This window comes from Mauremys mutica, chromosome 21 (assembly GCF_020497125.1).
Source record: "Mauremys mutica isolate MM-2020 ecotype Southern chromosome 21, ASM2049712v1, whole genome shotgun sequence".
Classification (NCBI taxonomy): domain Eukaryota; kingdom Metazoa; phylum Chordata; order Testudines; family Geoemydidae; genus Mauremys; species Mauremys mutica.
The window spans coordinates 16,427,990-16,447,887 of NC_059092.1; the positions used below are offsets into that span (position 1 = coordinate 16,427,990).

Consider the following 19,898-nt stretch of genomic DNA (forward strand, 5'->3'; position numbering starts at 1 on the left):
TGACCGGAGACAATCGAGTCCATGAGGAAATGGACAACTATGCATTCAATTCAATCATTCAGAGGCATGTTTTCAACTCCCTTCCTAACCAGTGACAGCGGAATGGCCCCTTGGAGCCATCAGTGGCAGAGGACACCTGTCACAATTGGGAGCCATAACTTGTCATTCAGAATCCACCTTTCCTGTTAACTCCCATGAGTCACAGTCTTAGCACGGTCTCTGTGCTTAGGGTGAGGATCCTTCCTGTGGCAGCCATGCAAACCTCTTCGAGAGAAAACATTCGTCACACCTGGCCAGAAGCTGACCCAGGAAGCAAGCTGTTGCCAAACAGGTGGAGTTAAGATTTCCTGCTAATCAATAGAGCAGAGAGAACAAGCTGATCTCAGCCCTCTTCCACGGATGGAGGAACCTGCCTGCTTGGCAGCACAAGCCGAGGCCTGCCAGCAAGCAGGCAGTGCAGGGTCAGGAAGGAGACAGGCATTCCAAAGGCACAGTTCTCCCAGCACGTCCTCCTCACATCAGCAGAAAGTGCTGCCCTGCCCCGGTCATCGGCAGGAGGTGACAATGACCAGTAGCGCTACCTGGTGCCCAGCAAACAAGGGGTTAAACGCTGCTCAGTTTTCCCCTTGTCTGGCGCAGAGTGCGGGGGATGCCTTGGAAGGTTGGAATCCGTTCCCAAAGCTCGTAGGCCTGAGCCGAGTCCCAGCTGTTTCCTTCACTTCTTATTAATTGTGTTACCATGGCCTCTAGGAGCCCCAGGCATGGACCGGGACCCCATCGCGCCTGGCGCTGGACAAATCCAGAACAAAAAGACGGTCTCTGCCCCAAGGGAGGCTTGGATACAGACAGGGGAGTACAAGGAAACGCCAGGACACGGGTCAGCACGTTGGCAGTGGTCCCAGCACAGCAGCGGCCTAACCATTGTCCAGTTTTTTGTGGGCATCGCAGCAAAGGAAAGTCTGGCTGCCTCCTTGTTAAAAGGATTAGCCCTGGAGGAAAAGCCTGGTTGAGCCCAGCGGCTTTTTCCTGCCAATTCATGCTGCTCGATTAGCGAGGACGACTGGTTCTGTGGTTGAGGCTCATGACAGACTCGTGTCAGCCCAGCTGACCGGGAGACAGGTTCCATTGCACCGCGGGACCAGCCAAGCGTTAGTCACCAAGCACCGAACAAATGAGATCACATCGCAAAACTGCGTGGCCAGTACGTTGCTGCCTACGTAGATACGGATTAGCAAAGCTTTCCCCACCTTGCAGCACCAGCCCCAGCGGCTGGGTATTAACTGTTACTCAGAGACTCACAATGGGCTGGGGCACAAAGATGATTCAAGACAGGAGAGCCGAGATGTGAGGCAGGCCTGGCAGGGATTTAGTCAGGTCTGGCAGGCAAGGAATGCGGCTACCAACCTCAGCCCCTACCTGTGGGTGTTTTTTAGGAAGTTCCCCGCTCTTTTTTGGGACATGATGCTTCTAGCAAAGGCGCCATAGCTGGCAGTGTTGCCAACCCCAAGTGCTTAAAAATTCATGAGTCAGCCCCCAAAAACTCATAAAATCACAAGAGAGAAAAAAATTCACTGGGCATTCTTAATCTTTGATATCTGCTTTCTGAGCCGTTTTCCTTTCCGCGTTTTCCGAATGAACCATTTTGCCATTTTTGTTTTGAAATAAACCAGGTCCTTTTGAATTGTTTTGCAATTCATTTTGTTTTGGATTTGTTTTCAAAGAAGCCGGGTCCTTTCCAACTGCCATTTTCTAATCGAAGCGGCGCTTCACAACAAAACGGCATTTCGAAATGTTTCCTTCTACCCGAACAAAGTCTTTTTTGGGTGGTTTTGTTTCAGCAAGAAAAAACCAACCAAGAAAAGAGTTCTGTGTCGGTCTGAAACGCAAACCACTTGCATTTGGGATGTTTCAGTTGAGTCACTGCACAGAAAAGCCAGTGATTCACCCAGCTCTAATTGGGTGCATTCCACATTGCCTGGTGCTTGATTTCTTCACTTTGGCAATCCTGCCATATGCCAGTCACACCCAGAACCGCCCCCTGTGCCCCCCTCCTCCAGGCCTGGTGGTGGCAACCCACCAAGCAGCGTTACACAACTGTGACGCTCCCCTCCCTTCCTCTGATCCCAAGGACGGCCTGAGCTCTACATTTACGGGATGAATCAGTGACACTCCAGGCCATTCTCTGAGCCATCTACAGGGCCGCCCGGAGGGTTCAGGGTGCCTGGGGCAAAGCAACTTCAGGGGCCCCTTCCATTAAAAAAAAAAAAAGTTGCAATACTATATTCTCGTGGGGGCCCCTGTGGGGCCTGGGGCAAATTGCCCCCCTCCCCCCTGCGTGGCCCTGGCCATCTATAAAACTGTTAGCCCATGTACTTCCCTGTGAGGTAGCACAGAGAAAAGGAAATGGCAGGAGAGAGATCACTTGATCATTACCTGTTAGGTTCACGCCCTCTGGGGCACCTGGCATTGGCCACTGTCGGCAGACAGGATACTGGGCTAGATGGACCTTTGGTCTGACCCAGTACGGCCCTTCTTATGTTCTTATGAAACCAAGAGCAACTCAAACCCTGTGCCCTCTCTTCCTCTAACACGGACAAGGCTCCCTTCTGCATTTAACTCCAAATAGCTGCCTGCAGGGAATTGGCATCTGCAGCATGTACAGGGTGACCAGACAGCAAGTGTGAAAAATCGGGACAGTGGGTGGGGGGGTACTAGGCACCTATATAAGAAAAAGACCCCAAAATCCCTATAAAGTCAGGACATTTGGTCACGCGAAGCATGTAGCACAGAGAGCTTTGAGGAAGCCATGGGGTCCTGAGCAACTGGACAGGCTGTGGAGGAGCTGTTGTATTTATTTAGATGGACTATATGGGCCAAAGGTGTTGTTATCATCCAGTCACTGTCCAACATTAAGCAGTGTTAAACCAGGTTCGGGGTTTGGTATACAGAGACCTCGGTCTGCTTAGTACCACGGCAAACACACCATTAGAAACCCTTTTAGCCCTTTATTAAGGATACAGGAAAAGAACAGTTAAAGCATCCAAAATGTACTGTATTAAATAAACCTTTCTTTTTAAGAACATCCTGTTGGTGCCACTAGGCCTGAGTAAACCAAAGTTGTGACTTTGGGCCTGAAGTGAACCAAAGTTCTTACATGCTGTGAACTTTAACCAGCCTAAGATGCTAACAGACTGCAAGCAAAATGTGTAGCTGTCAGCAATCTCCGCTTGCAAATGTAGGAGTTTGAAACAGCAGAAGCGGCGGGGAGGAGGGGGAGAGGGGGAAAACCGAACAAAAGGCTTACACAAACAAGTGGGGTATAAATGCTGGGACCCCGCCTGCGCGCGGGTGTGCAGGATTTGAGAATGCTATTCTCCCTGACACCTTATTTGGGGCTCAAATAAACCTGGTTTTGCTTCTCCACCCTGGTGTGATAATTAGTGCGACGCACACCGGGCAACGAATCCCGCTGTTGCTCCGCCTTGGGCTCTTTGAGTCGGCAACAGTTTTGGCGTCCCTGGGTGGGCTCGAGGCAAAATTGTGCCTTGCCCGGACTCCTCCAATGGCCGGTGGACGATGGTCACAGCCGATGCCTAGCGCGCACTGGTGTCTTTACCGGGGGCCTCGGCAGAGACACGTCAGGCTGACCTTGGAGGGCACAACGGTGCAACGCACTCAGATAGTGGAGAAGCAGCTACGGGCGACGGTGAGGAACCGGTCCTGTGGTAAGGTAGGAACAGTCCAGTGGTGTGGACTTTTGCCTGAGGCTGGGGACGCCCAGCCGTTGTAATTCCCACTAGACAAGAGAGCGTCCTATAGTGGGTCAAGGGCAAGCCCGTGGTATGGGGCAGGAACAGAGTACAGGCAGGGTATGGTGTACACCCTTAGAATGCATTCTGATGAATTGGAGAGTGTTTGAATCAGATCCAATGACTAAAAGTGAACTGAAAAGATTTTGTACAGTAGACTGGCCTCAGTATCAGCTAGAGAGCCAGGAAAGGTGGCCACCAGAAGGATCACTTAATTACAACATGATCCTTCAATTATTTCTGTTTTGTCAGCGAATGGGTAGCTTCTGAAGCTGTTTGTATGTAGAGCTCTTGTAAAAATCCCTCATCATATGCCCCAGAGCTGCACTGGGAGGAGAACTGTCCGTGGGAATGTCTGTCTCTGCTGGGCTCATGCCATTTGAATTTATTGACTGTGCAGCAAGATAAAATGCATCGTGGTAATAGGAAACAATGGCCTTGGTGTGTGTGTGTGTGTGTATACCTGTGTGAGTGTTCGTTGCTGGAAGACGCCCAGATTGCCCTGTGAAGCGATTGCTAATGATCAGGAGTAGTCTAACGCAAGCCCAGTAACTAGTGGATCTTTAGGAGATCCGACCCACGGTGGGCTGACTCAGCCTGGCATTGTCCGGCGAGGAAGCTGCCTGGGTCTAGGAATGTGTGAACCCATCTTCCCTCCCCCCCCTTCCTTTCCGTGTGGGCTACTGACAGTCTGATCATCTCATTGGATGCAATTAGAGTATACGGCGCTGTGTCTCCCAGAGACTAGCCGACGCTCTTTGCTGAAAGGGGATGTAGGAAAGTCAGTCATCCTTGTTAGTCTCCCCTGTGTGACTGTTCTGTAGGGAGAGATTCTTAGTTTATGAGCCGCTAGTGCGGACAGGGTACCCTCTCTGTGTGTGCAAGTGGAAAGTGGGTAAAGGGACAGTCTAAAAATTCTACCTCACCCCCTAAGGGTACCCCAGCATGTTCCATGTACGTACATTATGGTCCTAAAACCTGCAGGTATTTAGAGAATTGGAATCTTCACATGTGTGAAAATCCATCTAAACAGTGCCCATTAGAAGGTATCTTCAATCTAGATAAGATCATATATCTCAGAGGAGCTTTTAATCACAAAGAAAAGCCTCTGACACAGTGTGAGCAATTTGTCTAGGAACGGGTTAATTTGAAACTCGGCTAACCCCAGAGATAAAGAGAGAGCTGCTCTGCTACAAGGTCAAGAGCCAGCACACAGACTATGCTAAGTAAAATTGCTTTCAGCCCCAGCTGGTTGTGGAAAATAAAGAGGCAAACAAAAAGCAGTATAAATTACAGAACTGAGATTGCATTTGCAAAGCTTAACGGTTCAGTGAGATCCAACAGTTTTTGCAACCCTGAAGCCGGACAGGCAGCTGACCTGAACTGGAATCTCTGAAAGAGACGCCGCAGGAGATTCCAGGGTGTAAAAGAACAGCCATCCCAAGAGTGGAAGCATGTTGGAAATGCTGGACAAGCTGTATACAGGATAATCTCCCGTCCACCTATTTCCCTTCTCTGAACATTATACACAGACATGCCAGTCTGGATATGTGTAAGTATTAAAGTGGCTTAAGGCTTGGAGCATTCATATTTTTTCCTGAGTGATGTGGGAGTGTTCCCAATACTTTCCATTGTTGTTTTATTATTTTTAATGAAGCTTTAAAATTTGGATATATGGTGTGATTTCTCTACCCCCCCCCCAGTCCTGCAATGTCAGTTTGATCACCTGACATAAGGGATAATTGGTAACAGAAATTTGTCAGTTTGGTGAGCAATAGAGAATTGGGAAGCCTTGCAGAATTTACACCATCTGTTTTACCCTTGTTATTTTATGTTTGCTTTGTTTGGTATTGTTTGGTATTATATAATAAGGATTGTATGGTTAAAGGTGAGCCCTAATAGAATAAGGAAACACTATCTGGTTTTGGTGCACTATCTAGTTTTAGCTCTGTTCTGTTTAACCGGTTACTGTTGGTTTTTCTGCTCTGTTCATTTGGGCGTTGGGTGTGTGGGCGGAACTGAACTTCTCGTTCGTAATTCCTCAGGGTGGAAGCCATGTGTGCGATGAAGCTCTGAGGTTGTATTGAGATAATTCTGTCCCGCCCCCTGTGACGGACAATGTAATAGAAGTGGAAAAATCTGGCTTTGACTGTAATTTTCTCTGCTCTCTGTGTAATTTTCTTTTCTGTTTAAGTGTCAGCAGACAAATGGGTGGGTCTCTGGGTAGACCCCCTTTAGGAGTTTGGATTGTGTGTTAAGTAAATGGCCTTTACCCAATGGCCGTGTATTTTTGCCAGGTGGCAAGCCTTACTAGGGAGGACTTGAGTAGTTTTGGGAGTAAAATGTTTTAGGGAAAAGACCAGAAGGGTGGGGGCTAGTTGTGAAGCCCACCCTCCTAGCTAAACTGGTAGTGGAATAAGTTTGTGTCCAGGATAGGGACGATTCAGCGAGAAAAGCAGGATCGGGCCCAGGCCGGCAGGCAACAGAGAGATGGGAAAACAGGTTGGAAACTTTTAAGGGTGTAGTGGAAGAAGGAGTAAGTGAGTATAAGCATGGAAATTTCAAATACTCAGGAGGATATTTGAAATGGTGATTTGAATTGGTAAGTGGCTGCTGAAGGAAAAAGCAAGTGATTTAAGGGAGGAGCATGTGATTTTTAAGGGAAAGTGAAAAGTTAACTCTTTAGTTGCTGGAGGGAACAGCAGTTGAACTTTGTAAAAATGCTAAAGAGAAGTTTTTGGTGTCTTTGAAATGTTTGTAAATAAATTCAGGCAAAGAAAATATGGGGTAATTCTCCTGAATTAACAAGAGTATTCGTATATTTTAAGTAATGATTGACTGCCCAGAAGGGGGTAGACTTTTGCTTTGTCTTTCAGATAATCAAAGAAAACTAATGCCAGCTGAACAGCATTCAACATATCATGCATTTACTGACAGAGTAACAATTATGTTTTGTGTTCTATGTTCTGTCTTGTGGTGTCTGTCTCAAGTGGCCAGAATTGTTGTGTTTAATATTTTTATGGGATGATCTAATTTAAAATCAAGTGGCAGTGTTAAATTGAAATGCAGATACTTGTTTTGTTCAATTTAGAATACAAAGTGTTTGGATATATCAGAAAAATGTGATATACTAAAGTCTAATACATTTTCCTAAGTAAGAGAAAGAAACTTTATTAGCCAAATCTTTTAATTGAGAATTGTTATTAAAATTTGCATACTAACAGTCTTTGAAAGCAAGGACATGGAAAGTTAACCCACTCCCCATATTGTACATGGGATCCTTCTGGCTACCTCAGACTTCTAGCCAGAGGGCTGGGATGGTGGAAAGCTATTGGACTAGAGGTTATATTAAGTGAACTCATCAAAGTGGGTGTGCTTGTCCTGGCCTGTTGTTCTAAAGCTCTGTAATAAGGTTATTTTATTAAAAGGGTATATGTGGCATACATTAAATAAGACTAATGTACTGTGTATGTGTTTATTGTTAACAAAAGGTGTATAAGTAAAAGTTTCCTTTATAGGTTAAAGAAAAAAATGGGAAAAGGAAAAAGAATGAGTTAACTGAAGAAAAAAATAATAGCTAACATGCTAAAATAAACTGGCCAAGATTTGTGCTGAGACAAACTTAAAGTGGCCAGATGCCCTTCCTTTGGCACTAATAAGTATAAGAACCATTACTTGGCTAAAAACCAGAAAAAGGGGGGACTTAAATTTGCCCATGCAACTATAAAATTTGTAAAATCTGCAAAGACACTAATGCAATGTGTTAGGTTTTTTTTTCTCACAGGTGAAGAAGAAACAACCCAAAGATCCTAGCAGCCCTACCATTCCTAGGAACCAGAAGACTGGGTCTACATAAAGATCCATCAACGAAAGACTGCCTTGGCTCCACGCTGGAAAGGCCCTTTCCAAGTCCTCCTGTCTACCAACACTGCTGTGAAGTGCCAAAGACTGACTGCTTGGACCCAGGATTCTCACTGCAAAAAGACCCCTCCACATCAGAAGAATTTTCCTATTGATGATTAGCCTATTCTTTCTTCTAGTTCTACTGTGCTTCTGGACAGCTTCTGGACAACCTCTCCCTTGTCCACTGACAGACCAACTGTGCCTTTAGACTTTTCTAGAAAAAGCAAAGCTATTACAGGGTGATATGTGCTGGAAACCTCTCCCCTGTAGGATGCTAAACCACAATTGTTTTGGGAAAGAAGAAGAAACACTCACTCCACTGACATTGCCAAAGTCCAGGAATTCCTGACTAAAAGGACATTGAGAACTGACCCTGGTGAAGAAACAAAGAATTGTACACTGGCAAGAAAGAAATTTATGGGACCCATGATTGGGAATGTGGTGTTAATTGACTTTTGGGGTTTAATCTACAGGCTGTGCCCTGTGTTTTGGATAAATCCTTCAGTATGTATTGCCCTCCTAATTGGATTTTAAATGACATTGCCCTTATCAAGTTTTCAAATCACTTCTACATACCCAGATTGCTCACAAGGGGATGCCATTAGATTAGCACAACAGAGGGCCTGGGTTATTTCCTCTGGAAAGAAAGAGAATTGAGCAGATCCCTGTGGGCTAGGGCCAATATCTTAAAAGACAAGAACATAATAAGAAATTGGGCCAACTAGAAAAGGCTACTAGCCTTATTTTTGAAACTCAGCTATCTTAAATACAGGCTGGAGTTGGTGAGTTACATGTCATTTCAGCCCTTAGTTCTATAACCCAGAAGTTACTGACAGAGATGGTATTGCATATCACTGAGGCTGGGAAGGTATTGCAGTGGGATCTAGACCAGACTTGGCCCACTGCCCTTACAGATGCATCAGGAGTACCATCTGATCTGTGGTCATGAAGACATACTTGGACACTTTCTGGATGGAAGTGGGGACATTCACAGTGCTCCTTCCAAGCATATGGACCGGTTAGGGTGGGTGTGGTTCCCACATACCGAATCCTGCTGGGTCCATGGGGAGCATGCATATGGGACTGAATTATTCACCGAGACATCTGGGAAATTAAACCACTTGGTATACCTACCTGATTTATAGTCAGTGTCCCAATCCCTTAGTTGTTAAATGAACATTCCACTCTTTTGCCCATGCATTCATTCCTGGGTTGGGGGTAACTAAGCTCAAAAGAGCAGTTGTACATATATCTGTAAAGCTTCATTGTTTTTTTTGTTTTTAAAGTTTGAGAAAACTCGCCAAAAGTTTGTTGAGTATTCTCAAAGGGGGGAATTGTTGGTGCCACTAGGCCTGAGTAAACCAAAGTTGTGACTTTGGGCCTGAAGTGAACCAAAGTTCTTACATGCTGTGAACTTTAACCAGCCTAAGATGCTAACAGACTGCAAGCAAAATGTGTAGCTGTCAGCAATCTCCGCTTGCAAATGTAGGAGTTTGAAACAGCAGAAGCGGCGGGGAGGAGGGGGAGAGGGGGAAGGAAAATCTGTATGCGTTTGTTCTGTGAAGGCCATAGATAAGCTTGTGCATGAGAACCTTTTCTAACACGCTGAAATGTAATACCTAATGTAGCTGCTGCTGGGAAGGGAGGGGTGAGGGGGAAAACCGAACAAAAGGCTTACACAAACAAGTGGGGTATAAATGCTGGGACCCCGCCTGCGCGCGGGTGTGCAGGATTTGAGAATGCTATTCTCCCTGACACCTTATTTGGGGCTCAAATAAACCTGGTTTTGCTTCTCCACCCTGGTGTGATAATTAGTGCGACGCACACCGGGCAACGAATCCCGCTGTTGCTCCGCCTTGGGCTCTTTGAGTCGGCAACAATCCCTTGTTCCCTTTCCTTGAGCTGGAAGGAGTTTTTAGAAGAAAACCCCCTTGCTGGACAGTCTCTCCGCTAATATCAGAGATGATCATCACTGTCCTTTGGGGCAAGAGAGAAGTTAGCTGAGAGGGGCTGGAGGTGCTGCTGCTGTTAAAGTCCGATCCTGTTTCATCCCAGGTGGTGGTTGGAATTCGGCTGGAGCTGGTGGAGGTAGCCATGTCATCTGGGTCCAGAGGTGAAAGTAAGCTGGTGCGCCGTACCGGGGTGGCCCGGCTTCCCCTGGCGGCAATTTAAAGGGCCTGGGGCTCCCAGCAGTGGCTGGAGCCCAGAGCCCTTTAAATTGCCACCAGAGCTCTGCTGCCGGAGCCCTGGGGAAGCTCCCGCTACAGCCCCGGCCCTTAAAATAGCTGCCGGAGACCCGCCACCCAGGGCTCCGGCAGCAGGGCTCCGGGGACGATTTAAAGGGTCCAGAGTGGTAGCAGCACCATCCGAGCCCCCGGCTGCCACTCTCAGGGTCAGGCTGACAAAGGCACGGGGGTCTCAGGAGATGGTGGGGGAGGCAGCCATGACGGTGCAGCTTGCTCCAGTAGCCAGTTTCTCTCCCAAAGTCTCTTTTCTGAAGGTCTCACAAAGGGAGCGGTGGGCGGAGTGGCCCATCCCGTCATTATCTGGTCCACCCTGTAGGCCTCGTATCCAACACACCACATTTGGTTCACTGATTTTTGGTTCCACACTTCTCTTGTTTACCAGACATGGTCCTAACACAGTCCTAGAGCTATAGCAATCGACCTTTTCATTTGGACCAATCCAGTCTGTCTCCCTTTCCCCATCCCCATCTGTCGTTGGAGGTGATTGTGACATCTTACGACCTCACACTGACTTCTGACAGTTGAGCTCGCAGTGAGGGTAAATTGGCAGGCCCTGTCACCACAACAGAACCAGGGAGCTGCTGCCGCCAGAACTGGGATGGAAATAGAGACGGGGCAAGTAGCTCTAGTGTTCCAGATTATGGCACTATGTTCAAGATTAGGCTTTAATTTGGGGGCCTGAGAGACAGGTGAGCCTGCAGAGGTTGTGGGGAGAAGACCTGAGAGAGGTTGAGTAGGAAGAAGCCCAGAGAAGTAGCCGCAACATGTAGGTCTGAGCAGACCGGGGCTACTGGTTATAGGATCCCCCAGCTGGAACCTGCATTTCCCTACCAGCCACTGGGATGGTGACACAGTCTGAACAAGGGGACAAAGGATGACTGGAACCCCTGAGCGTAGGGCGTGCAAGGACCACTGGGCCCAGAATTGGGGCCAAAGATCTGATATAACAACACTGAATCTCTGTTGGTGGGACTTTGTTACTCCAGAAATTATGACATGGCTGGAGGACCCAGTCGTGGGAAGAGGCGGACCACCAGAGGACCAGAGAGGCCGTCAGCAGGGGACACTAGATGTGGAGAGCCACTATGCCACACCTGGCCCCGTGGAGGCCCTCTAGCAGTAAGTCTCAACTGCGCCCTCTAGGGGCTACTGTAATATACATGATGACCATGATGAAGGTCAGGGACTGGCCTGTGGCCCAGCACGATTGGCTGCAGGATGAGAATGGAGAAGGAAAGCAGGAGCTGATCGGTTCCCAGAGCAGAGGCAGCACAGGCAGCAACGGGGTGAACTTCCTGTATACGGCCCTGCCAACATGCATCAGCCCTGTGCTGGGGAGACCCTTCCTAAGGGCAAGAGGAGATGGAGTTCAGTGACCATGGGCCATTCAATCCCTGGCCCGTCTACTGAGAAAGCTAACAAGGGTGCCCGTGTTGGCAGACACCTGCCTCCTATGAACTGTGCTCAATTCAAATACGCCACCAAATAGCCATTAGATGTGTAATGGTCCCCTCCTGCCCCAAAAGGGGGTCTGTGGAGACTGAACCCCACAGCGTTAGATCCAAGACATTGGTCTCTGCCACGTCAGCTAAAGGAGTAACTCCACTGTGTGGTAGCAGTAGAAGGCTTTTATCTCTATGGATCAGGCACTGGAGGAAGACAACACACTTAGCCAGCATGCTACCCATACTAACATCTTCTAATCTTCTTTGACTGGATTTGAAACAGTGACAGTTAAGCTGTCTGGAGTGGCTCCAGGCAGCACGAGTGCCAACTCAGGGCAGACTGTTGAGCAGGGCACACAGCACAAATTGGCTACGAGTTCTATACTTAGGTTTCACCAATCAAGTGTGAGCTCCTCAGGCATTACAACAGCCTTAACTTAGAGTCACAGACTGTCCCCTTGGGGACTCCGATCTATCTTGCTACCCAGGTAAACCTACCTTTGTGATACATGGTCACTTACACCAAAAATCACAACAATATTCAGGTTACTCCCAGTCCCAAAGAACCGATCATTTACTCCAAGTCAATTGCACCTTAGATCCTACTCCAGGGGTCGGCAACCTTTCAGAAGTGCTGTGCCGAGTCTTCATTTATTCACTCTAATTTAAGGTTTCGCGTGCCAGTGATACATTTTAATGTTTTTAGAAGGTCTCTTTCTATACGTCTATGATATATATATATATAGATATAACTATTGTTGTATGTAAAGTAAATAAGGTTTTTTAAATGTTTAAGAAGCTTCATTTAAAATTAAATTAAACTGCAGAGCCCCCCGGACTGGTGGCCAGAACCTGGGCAGTGTGAGTGCCACTGAAAATCAGCTCGTGCGCTGCCTTCGGCATGCGTGCCATAGGTTGCCTACCCCTGTCCTACTCCAAAGACAACACTTGTAGCCAATCCTATAATAAACTATGTGAAGATCGATTAACTAAGAAAAAGAAATGAGTTCTTTAACCTTGTAAATATGATAAACATACACATACCAATGAGTTCCAGCCTTAGGGTTCAAAAGAGGATGGAAGCTGCTGTAATATGCAAGCTCTATAAGTCCTCTAAGGCTAACCCAGGCCAAGCACTGGGGATCCCTTGCTTATGCTTAGAAATCTTTGCCCCTCAGAGTCCAAGCATTATAAAGACCCAGTTTCTTCCTGCCAGGGGTTTTTATTCCCTTCCCCCAGCATTCAAACTGATGGGACAATTACTCATGCACTTTCGTGGGTTGGGAGAGAGCAATCCACAAGGTTTTTTGTCCTCTGATGTCTCAATGGTTTGTGTGGTGTCGATGGGCCTTCTTTTGTTAGGCAGGACGCCTCGTGGGGCAAACTGGTATATCACACTTGGTAATGCTCCTCTCCTAACTGGGGGGGTTTCCAGTTTCAGAACAAACACTTAACTATTACCTTATAACTAAGCTACATTTTAGTAACGGGTATTTTTAGTAAAAGTCACGGACAGGTCACGGGCAATAAACAAAAATTCATGCCCCCTGACCTGTCTGTGACTTTTACTAAAAACACCAGTGAATAAAACTTGGGGAGGGTGTCCTGGCTGCTTGGGGAGGGTAAAGGGGGGCGCGGGCGGTGGTTGTGGCATGAGACGGGGTGAGGGGGGCTCCCTGGAAGCAACGACATCCCCCTCACGCAGCTGCTAGGCGGAGGGGTGGCCAGGCAGCTCTGCGTGCTGCCTCTGCGTACAGGCACCTCTCCCACAGCTCCCATTGGCTGCAGGTCCCAACCAATGGGAGCTGCAAAGCCAGCACTCTGGGTGGAGGCAGCCCACAGAGCTGCCTGGTCATGCCTCCGCCTAGCAGCTGAACGAGGGTGATGTCACTGCTTCTGGGGAGCCCCCCAGCTAAGCACCATCCAGAGCCCACCTCATCGCGTCCGGTGCCCCAACCCCCTGCCCCCTCCCACAGCCAAACTCTGGGGGTGGGGGTGGGGGAGGGGGGCGAGACTGCACTGGCCTCTGCAGAAGTCACAGAGATCACGGAAAGTCACGGAGTCTGTGACCTCAGGGACAAACTCACAGCCTTACTTATAACATGGGATAGGGATATGATAAGTGAGATTAATGCAGGCAGCAACTTACAAGCACTTCATAAAGTCTAAACACTAAACACATTTATCACTCTAATGCCTAGTTTAACCACACTAGCACAGGTGAGGCAGACTGGTTACCAGCTGTGCATTTCTCAGTGTTCAGGTGAGGCCTCAGGTCCCTGACCTGAGCTGCCACCTGGTCTGCCAGCGACCCAGTGACAGAGAGATGCACAGCTCTGTATCCCATCCCGGGAGCCACCCCGCAGCAAAGAGCTGCCCTTGCCGCTCTGCATGAGGCTGGGGAGCTGGGTAGACCCTCTGTGTGACTGCAAGTGGCAGCAAGAAGTTGCATCAGACAGACACTCAGTTATTTAATGTCTGGCTTCCTGCCAGGCAGCTGGTGTTGAATAATAGCTTCCAGAGGCTTTTTATTCCCCTCGGGGTGAGGTCTGGGATAACTCAGGTCACCTGCTCCCTGATCATGAAGAGTCCCACCTGAAGATAAGTGTGATACAAGGTAGAGCTTTTCTGTTTCCCACTGGGAGAGAAACACAACTGCAGATGGGCCTTGCATGGGGAAGCCTGGCGTTCAGCTGCAGTTGCAGCTACAAATGTTCAGACTTCTAGGGAAGAAGAGGGAGGGACATTACGGGATAACAGATAAAGACAGGTGGGTCTGTCTATCGGGAGGCAGACCTGGAGCTCTGCACTCTGATCTCACCCCACCTTCAATTCCAATGTAGTCACTGCAACTTTACCTGATATCCTACAGCCCTAGGTATCAGACCAGGAATAATTCCCCCTGCCTTCCCGACCCCATAATACAAATCATAAAAGATGGCGCTGCGGATTCGGGTCGTTTATTAAGTATTTGTATTACAGTAGCATGCAGAGGCCCCAGTCTGGGATCAGGGCCCCCACTGTGCTAGGGGCTGTACGTACACATAAGAAGAGAGAGCCCCTACCCTAAAGATCTTACACGTACAATCTAAGGTGAGGGTAAAGAGTTCCCTGGAAGAAGCTGCTTCCCCTATCTGAGCTGCAGAGTTTCCATTCTAATGCCTGACTTTGCCACTGGTCTGCTTCACAGGGCTGCCCGGGGGGGGGGGGGGGGGAAGTGGGGCAATTTGCCCCAGGCCCCACAGGGGCCCCCATGAGAATATAGTATTCTACAGTATTGCAACTTTTTTTTATGGAAGGGGCCCCCAAAATTGCTTTGCCCCTGGCCCCCTGACTCCTCTGGGCGGCCCTGCTGCTCCACAGCTCTGAGCAAGTCACTTAACCAGGCTGCCTCTGAACTTTCTCCTCTTCCCTTAGTGTCAGTAAATTAACCCTGTGACCTTCCTCCCTCCAGACAAGGTAGGGTGCTGGGGTGAGGAAGCCTCATTACATCCCAGAAAGCTGGAGCAAAATCTCCCCTCCCTCGATCTCGGCCTCTGCGCCACTGCCGCGATGGGTATGAAAAGCCAAGCACTGCCAGCGGAGAGCTGGGCATCGAAAAGAATGCCAGAGTGCTGCAGCCAAGCCATTCGTCCCTGACAATAATGCCTGCACAAACACTGCGTGTGCAGAGCATACCAAACAGAGCCCCAGCTGGGCTAGATCAGCATGGCTCTGCTGCCTTCAGGGGCGCCGGGCCACTTTGCACCAGGGAGGACAAACGTGCTTCTGGAGCCCAGTAGAAACTGCCACTTCCCTTATCTGTTTCATAGTTCCCAGGCTATGTGGCTGGTGGCACCCAGTGTATCCTTTTCAGTTTACAACAACATATTTCTAGCTGAGTTCATTCCGAGTTACTTTTAGCATCACTTTCCCCCCTACCTTCCCCAGCCCAGGGAACAGTATCCATTTAAAGCAGACACCAGTAAAGATCCACATGATCAAAATGATCAGAGAACCGCCAGCTATTAAAGCTCACATTTCTTACCCATGTATGTCAATGGAGATTTCTGTGCCCAGCACGTAGACAGTGCTAGTGTGCTGCTGCAAGGACAGCCGTATGGTTCTTTGCTGGGACATGTTTGTACCCTTCTCTCAGCTGCAAGCTTTCTTGTGCTGCTCTGTTTACAGTGGATGAGCCAGCATGATCAGATTAAAAGGCATGGGCCAAGTGTCCCACCCCTCCTCTCTCCACTATGGGCTGTGATTAGCTGGAGATAGATGTAATCCCACCTCCAGGATCTCTGCTTGGTGATTGGAGGGGCAGACTGTGAAAGCAGAACTCTGCTTGCTGTGATCAGCTGTTTAGAGGTCAGCAGGAGGTGAAAGAATGGGAGGAAAGAGAGACAGGTTATCTTGGGGAAACACAAATTATCTAAGGTACTGCTGATCTCCAGGGCTGGGAGCAGATCAGCATCCTCTCTGGTGCCTGCGTGTCCGTGTACTGTAGGGTTCTTTTACATACCTGCACACCAAGGAAGCAGAAACTGCAGATGTAAGAAGAGCCAGCGTCTTAAAATATTTAGCATGACCCTGAAACAAACTTGATCGCTCACCACCATGGAGCGCACTGGAGGGGGCATGGAGCGCACTGGAGGGGGCACGTGTCTATGATCTTTCCTATAAAGCTGTAACAACAATAACTCTCAGCGGTCATCTAGTGCTTTACATCTTCTGCTAAGCCCCAATACTCCTGGGAGGTAGTTGTCCCTATTTTACAGATGGAGAAACTGAGGCACAGAGAGGCTTGGGCCTACATTTTCACTAATTTTGGGTGCCCAGCCTGAGCCACTTGATTTCGAGAGTGCGGGGCCTATGCTCAATCCATTAGGCTGCCCACTGTTCCTCATCGCTCATGCACCTGAGCTTTCAGATTAAGGCCAGCGTGGCTTGGTTTTTCTTGCCTTGTCTTAATTAAAATTGTAAATTCTTCAGGATAGGGAACATATCTCCCCTGCATTTGTAAAGCACCAAGTTTTGTGTGTGTGTGTGTGTGTGTGTGTGCGCGCTACAATAATGTCTTACCTATGGGGCACTGGTGTTTGGGGGAGCAAAGCATAGGGCTGAATTTGTACCGAACTAAAAGAGAACCTCAGATTCCAACATCTTTGGTTTACACTTTTATTGTTGGGAAAAGACCTTGTCCCAAGCCATTGCCTCACAAACGAACCCCAGCAGTGATTAATTATGGCTAGCAGCTCACGGGCTGGCCTTAACGATCTTTCAAGGTTAGAGCAGTAGCATCATGAGGGCTTAGCACACTGCCCAGAGCAGAAGGGCCTGGCACAGCATTCTGTAGCGACTGCATTTAGGGTGAAGTTTTCAAAGGCATCAAAGTGTTTTAGGCTCCTGAGTGCCCAAGACAATTTTGAAAATAGGGCCTAAGTCTCATTGTGGGTTAATGGGACCTGGGCTAGTGCAGGGGAGGTAAACTTTTTGGCCTGAGGGCTGCATCAGGTTTTGGAAATTGGAGGGCCGGTTAGGAGAGGGGGGCATCCCCCCCACACTTCTCGCCCCCCTGACAGCCCACCTATGGGACTCCTGTCCCATCCAACCCCCGCTGTTCCCTGATGGCCCCCCGGGACCCCTACCCCATCCACCACCACCACCAGCTCCCTGTCCCCTGACTGCCCCCAGAACCCCTTCCCCTGACTGCCCGCCACCACCCCATCCAACCCCCCCTTCCTGACTGCCCCCCCCAGACTCCTGCCCCGATTCAACCCCCGTTCCCTTCCCTCTGACCGCCCCGACCCCATCCACACCCTGCCCCCTGACCATCACCCTGAACTCCCCTGCCCTCTATCCAACCCCCATTCCCTGCCCTCTGACCGCCCCGCCCCCATCCACACCCCCGCCCCCTGACCATCACCCCAAACTCCCCTGCCCTCTATCCAACCCCCCCATTCCCTGCCCTCTGACCGCCCCGACCCCTATGCACACCCCCACCCCCTGACCATCACCCCAAACTCCCCTGCCCTCTATCCAACCCCCATTCCCTGCCTCTGACCACCCAGCCCCTACCCACACCCCTGCCCCCTGACCATCACCCCAAACTCCCCTGCCCTCTATCCAACCCCCATTCCCTGCCCTCTGACCGCCCTGACCCCTATCCACACCCCGCCCCCTGACCATCACCCCGAACTCCCCTGCCCCCTTATCACGCTGCCTGGAGCACCGGTGGCTGGAGCTCGCAGCCCAGAGCACTGCACCGGGGGTAGAGCGAGCGAGCTGAGCCTGCGGGGGAGCGGGAACAGCGCGGGAGGGACCAGGGGCGAGCCTCCTGGGCCAGGCGCTATGGGGCCGGGCAGGAGGGTCCCACAGGCCGTAGTCTGCCCACCTCTGGGCTAGTGCCTGAATATCGCTGGGGATCTGGGCCCGCATGCGTAAGTCACTTTTGAAAATAGGACTTAAGTGCTTTGAAAGCTGCCTGTGGTGAGCTCTCAGGCTCAGCTCTGGTCACCACAGTCAAGCTCAGCCAGTTTGTCAAGCGTCCTTCAGTCTTGGCTGAATTATCTACGCCCTCCTCGCGCTGCAACAGGGACCAGTGACAGGGAACTCCGCCATGGGCGGCGGGTATCGCGGGCCGGGGGAAGCTGAGCGTCACCGACCAGCCAGGCCTGGCCCTGCCCACGCTCTGCCCCGAGGCCCCCTCCTGCTTCCCGCTCTTCCCACATAGCTCCAGCCCAGGCTGCTCCTCGTCCCCAAAGGGGGCTGGGGGCAGGGCTACGGCGGGCCGGCAGGCCGGGTCTCAGGGCAGCTGGGGCTGGTGCTGGAGCCAGTCAGCACAGGGGCCCACCCAGCGCTCCGGGGCTGGAGGGGATGGAGCACCCAGCACTGGGGGTGCTCGGGCTGCCCGCCAGGTGCTCCAGCGCCGGGGGCCGCGGTGTCCAGCGCTCCAGGCTGCGGGCTGGGGGCCGCGGTGTCCAGCGCTCCAGGGCTGCGGGCCGGGGGCCATGGTGCCCAGCGCTCCAGGGCTGGGGGCCACGGTGCCCAGCGCTCCAGGGCTGGGGGCCGGGGGCCATGGTGCCCAGCGCTCCAGGCTGCGGGCTGGGGGCCGCGGTGCCCAGCGCTCCAGGGCTGCGGGCCAGGGGCCGCGGTGCCCAGCGCTCCAGGCTGCGGGCCGGGGGCCATGGTGCCCAGCGCTCCAGGGCTGGGGGCCGGGGGCCGCGGTGCCCAGCGCTCCAGGCTGCGGGCCGGGGGCCATGGTGCCCAGCGCTCCAGAGCTGCGGGACGGGGGCCGCGGTGCCCAGCACTCCAGGGCTGGGGGCCGGGGGCCATGGTGCCCAGCGCTCCAGGGCTGGGGGCCGGGGGCCGCGGTGCCCAGCGTTCCAGGGCTGTGGGTAGGGGACTGTGGTGCCCAGCGCTCCAGGGCCGGGGCTGTGGTGCCCAGCGCTCCAGGGCTGGGAGCTGGGGGCCGTGGTGCCCAGCGCTCCAGGTCTGCGGGCCGGGGGCCGTGGTGCCCAGCGCTCCAGGGCTGCGGGCCGGGGGCCGTGGTGCCCAGAGCTCCAGGGCTGGGAGCCGGGGGCCGCGGTGCCCAGAGCTCCAGGGCTGGGGGCACTGCTAATCTAAAGTAACTCCACTGGATAGCTAAAGTGGCAAGACTAATCAGGGTGTCGCTCCTGAAAGAGCGTCCTGGAAACGGTAGGCATTTCTTCATTGGAAAACTTGATACTGAAATTCCAGGGGTTCTGAAAGGCCCTGCACAAATCGTACTGAACAACATCTTCATTGTGAGGATTGCGTCCAGGACCATTACATCAGCAGCACCTCATTCTCCTGGGGAAATGGCATGAAAGCGATTGGCTTGTACAACGATCAGGGTTGCAATTCCGCCCCCTGCATGATGTTGCTAAGGGCTAGGGTGACCAGATGTCCCGATTTTATAGGGACAGTCCCGATTTTGGAGCCTTTTTCCTTATATAGGCTCCTATTACCCCCCACCCCCTGTCCTGATTTTTCACACTTGCTGTCTGGTTGCCCCACTCAGGGCAGACCAGTCTCTGCTGGGGAGCAAGAGCTCTCGCTCCTGAGGCTGCCTGGGAATGGAGATGATTTAATAAAGGCAGAGAAATGGCTTGAAGTCCACGGTGCATCCAGTGATTTAGGCCCCACTGAGTGGGAGGGAGGCTATAACACCCTGCTGGAGCTTGCTGTTAAATGAGCGTTGTCCCCCAGCAGCCAGTCCTGGGAGGTCCCTTTTCACTTCCTCCCTTGAGCACCGTCTGAACCGGAGTGCAGCTCTCCTGCAGCGAGCTGTGTGGCACGCTGGCTAGGCGCGTCACGCCCCTCTCTAGCGGAGCAGCAACCTAGAGGATAACTGGCCCAGGGAGCCCCACTGCTCTCCTCAGGCCTGGCACACTCATTGCCCATCTCGGTGTTGTCATCATCTGAAGCTAGAAGGTCTCGGATGATGTGTCGTAGGCACACTGGGAACGCGCTGGCCATTCGTGTGTGTC

At 51.1% G+C, this 19,898-nt stretch overlaps 2 protein-coding genes across 5 annotated transcripts in view; one reads left to right on the plus strand and one right to left on the minus strand.

Moving 5' to 3' along the window:
- The window catches only part of LOC123354233 (protein-arginine deiminase type-3-like), a 38,072-nt gene extending 22,449 nt beyond the window's left edge, over positions 1-15,623 (minus strand). The window contains exon 1 of one of the 2 annotated variants that reach the window (XM_044996059.1): positions 15,431-15,556. Coding sequence is in view for 1 of the 2 variants with exons in the window: in XM_044996058.1 (XP_044851993.1) it covers positions 15,431-15,522 (92 nt within the window). In the remaining variant the exon portion in view is untranslated. Of the gene's footprint in view, positions 1-15,430 lie in introns of both variants that reach the window. The other variant, XM_044996058.1, reaches the window with a different exon arrangement.
- The window catches only part of LOC123354232 (protein-arginine deiminase type-2-like), a 162,121-nt gene continuing 152,725 nt past the window's right edge, over positions 10,503-19,898 (plus strand). The window contains exon 1 of one of the 3 annotated variants that reach the window (XM_044996054.1): positions 10,503-11,891. The gene's annotated coding sequence lies outside the window, so the exon portion shown is untranslated. The remainder of the gene's footprint in view (positions 11,892-19,898) is intronic. The other 2 variants (XM_044996053.1, XM_044996055.1) reach the window with 2 other exon arrangements.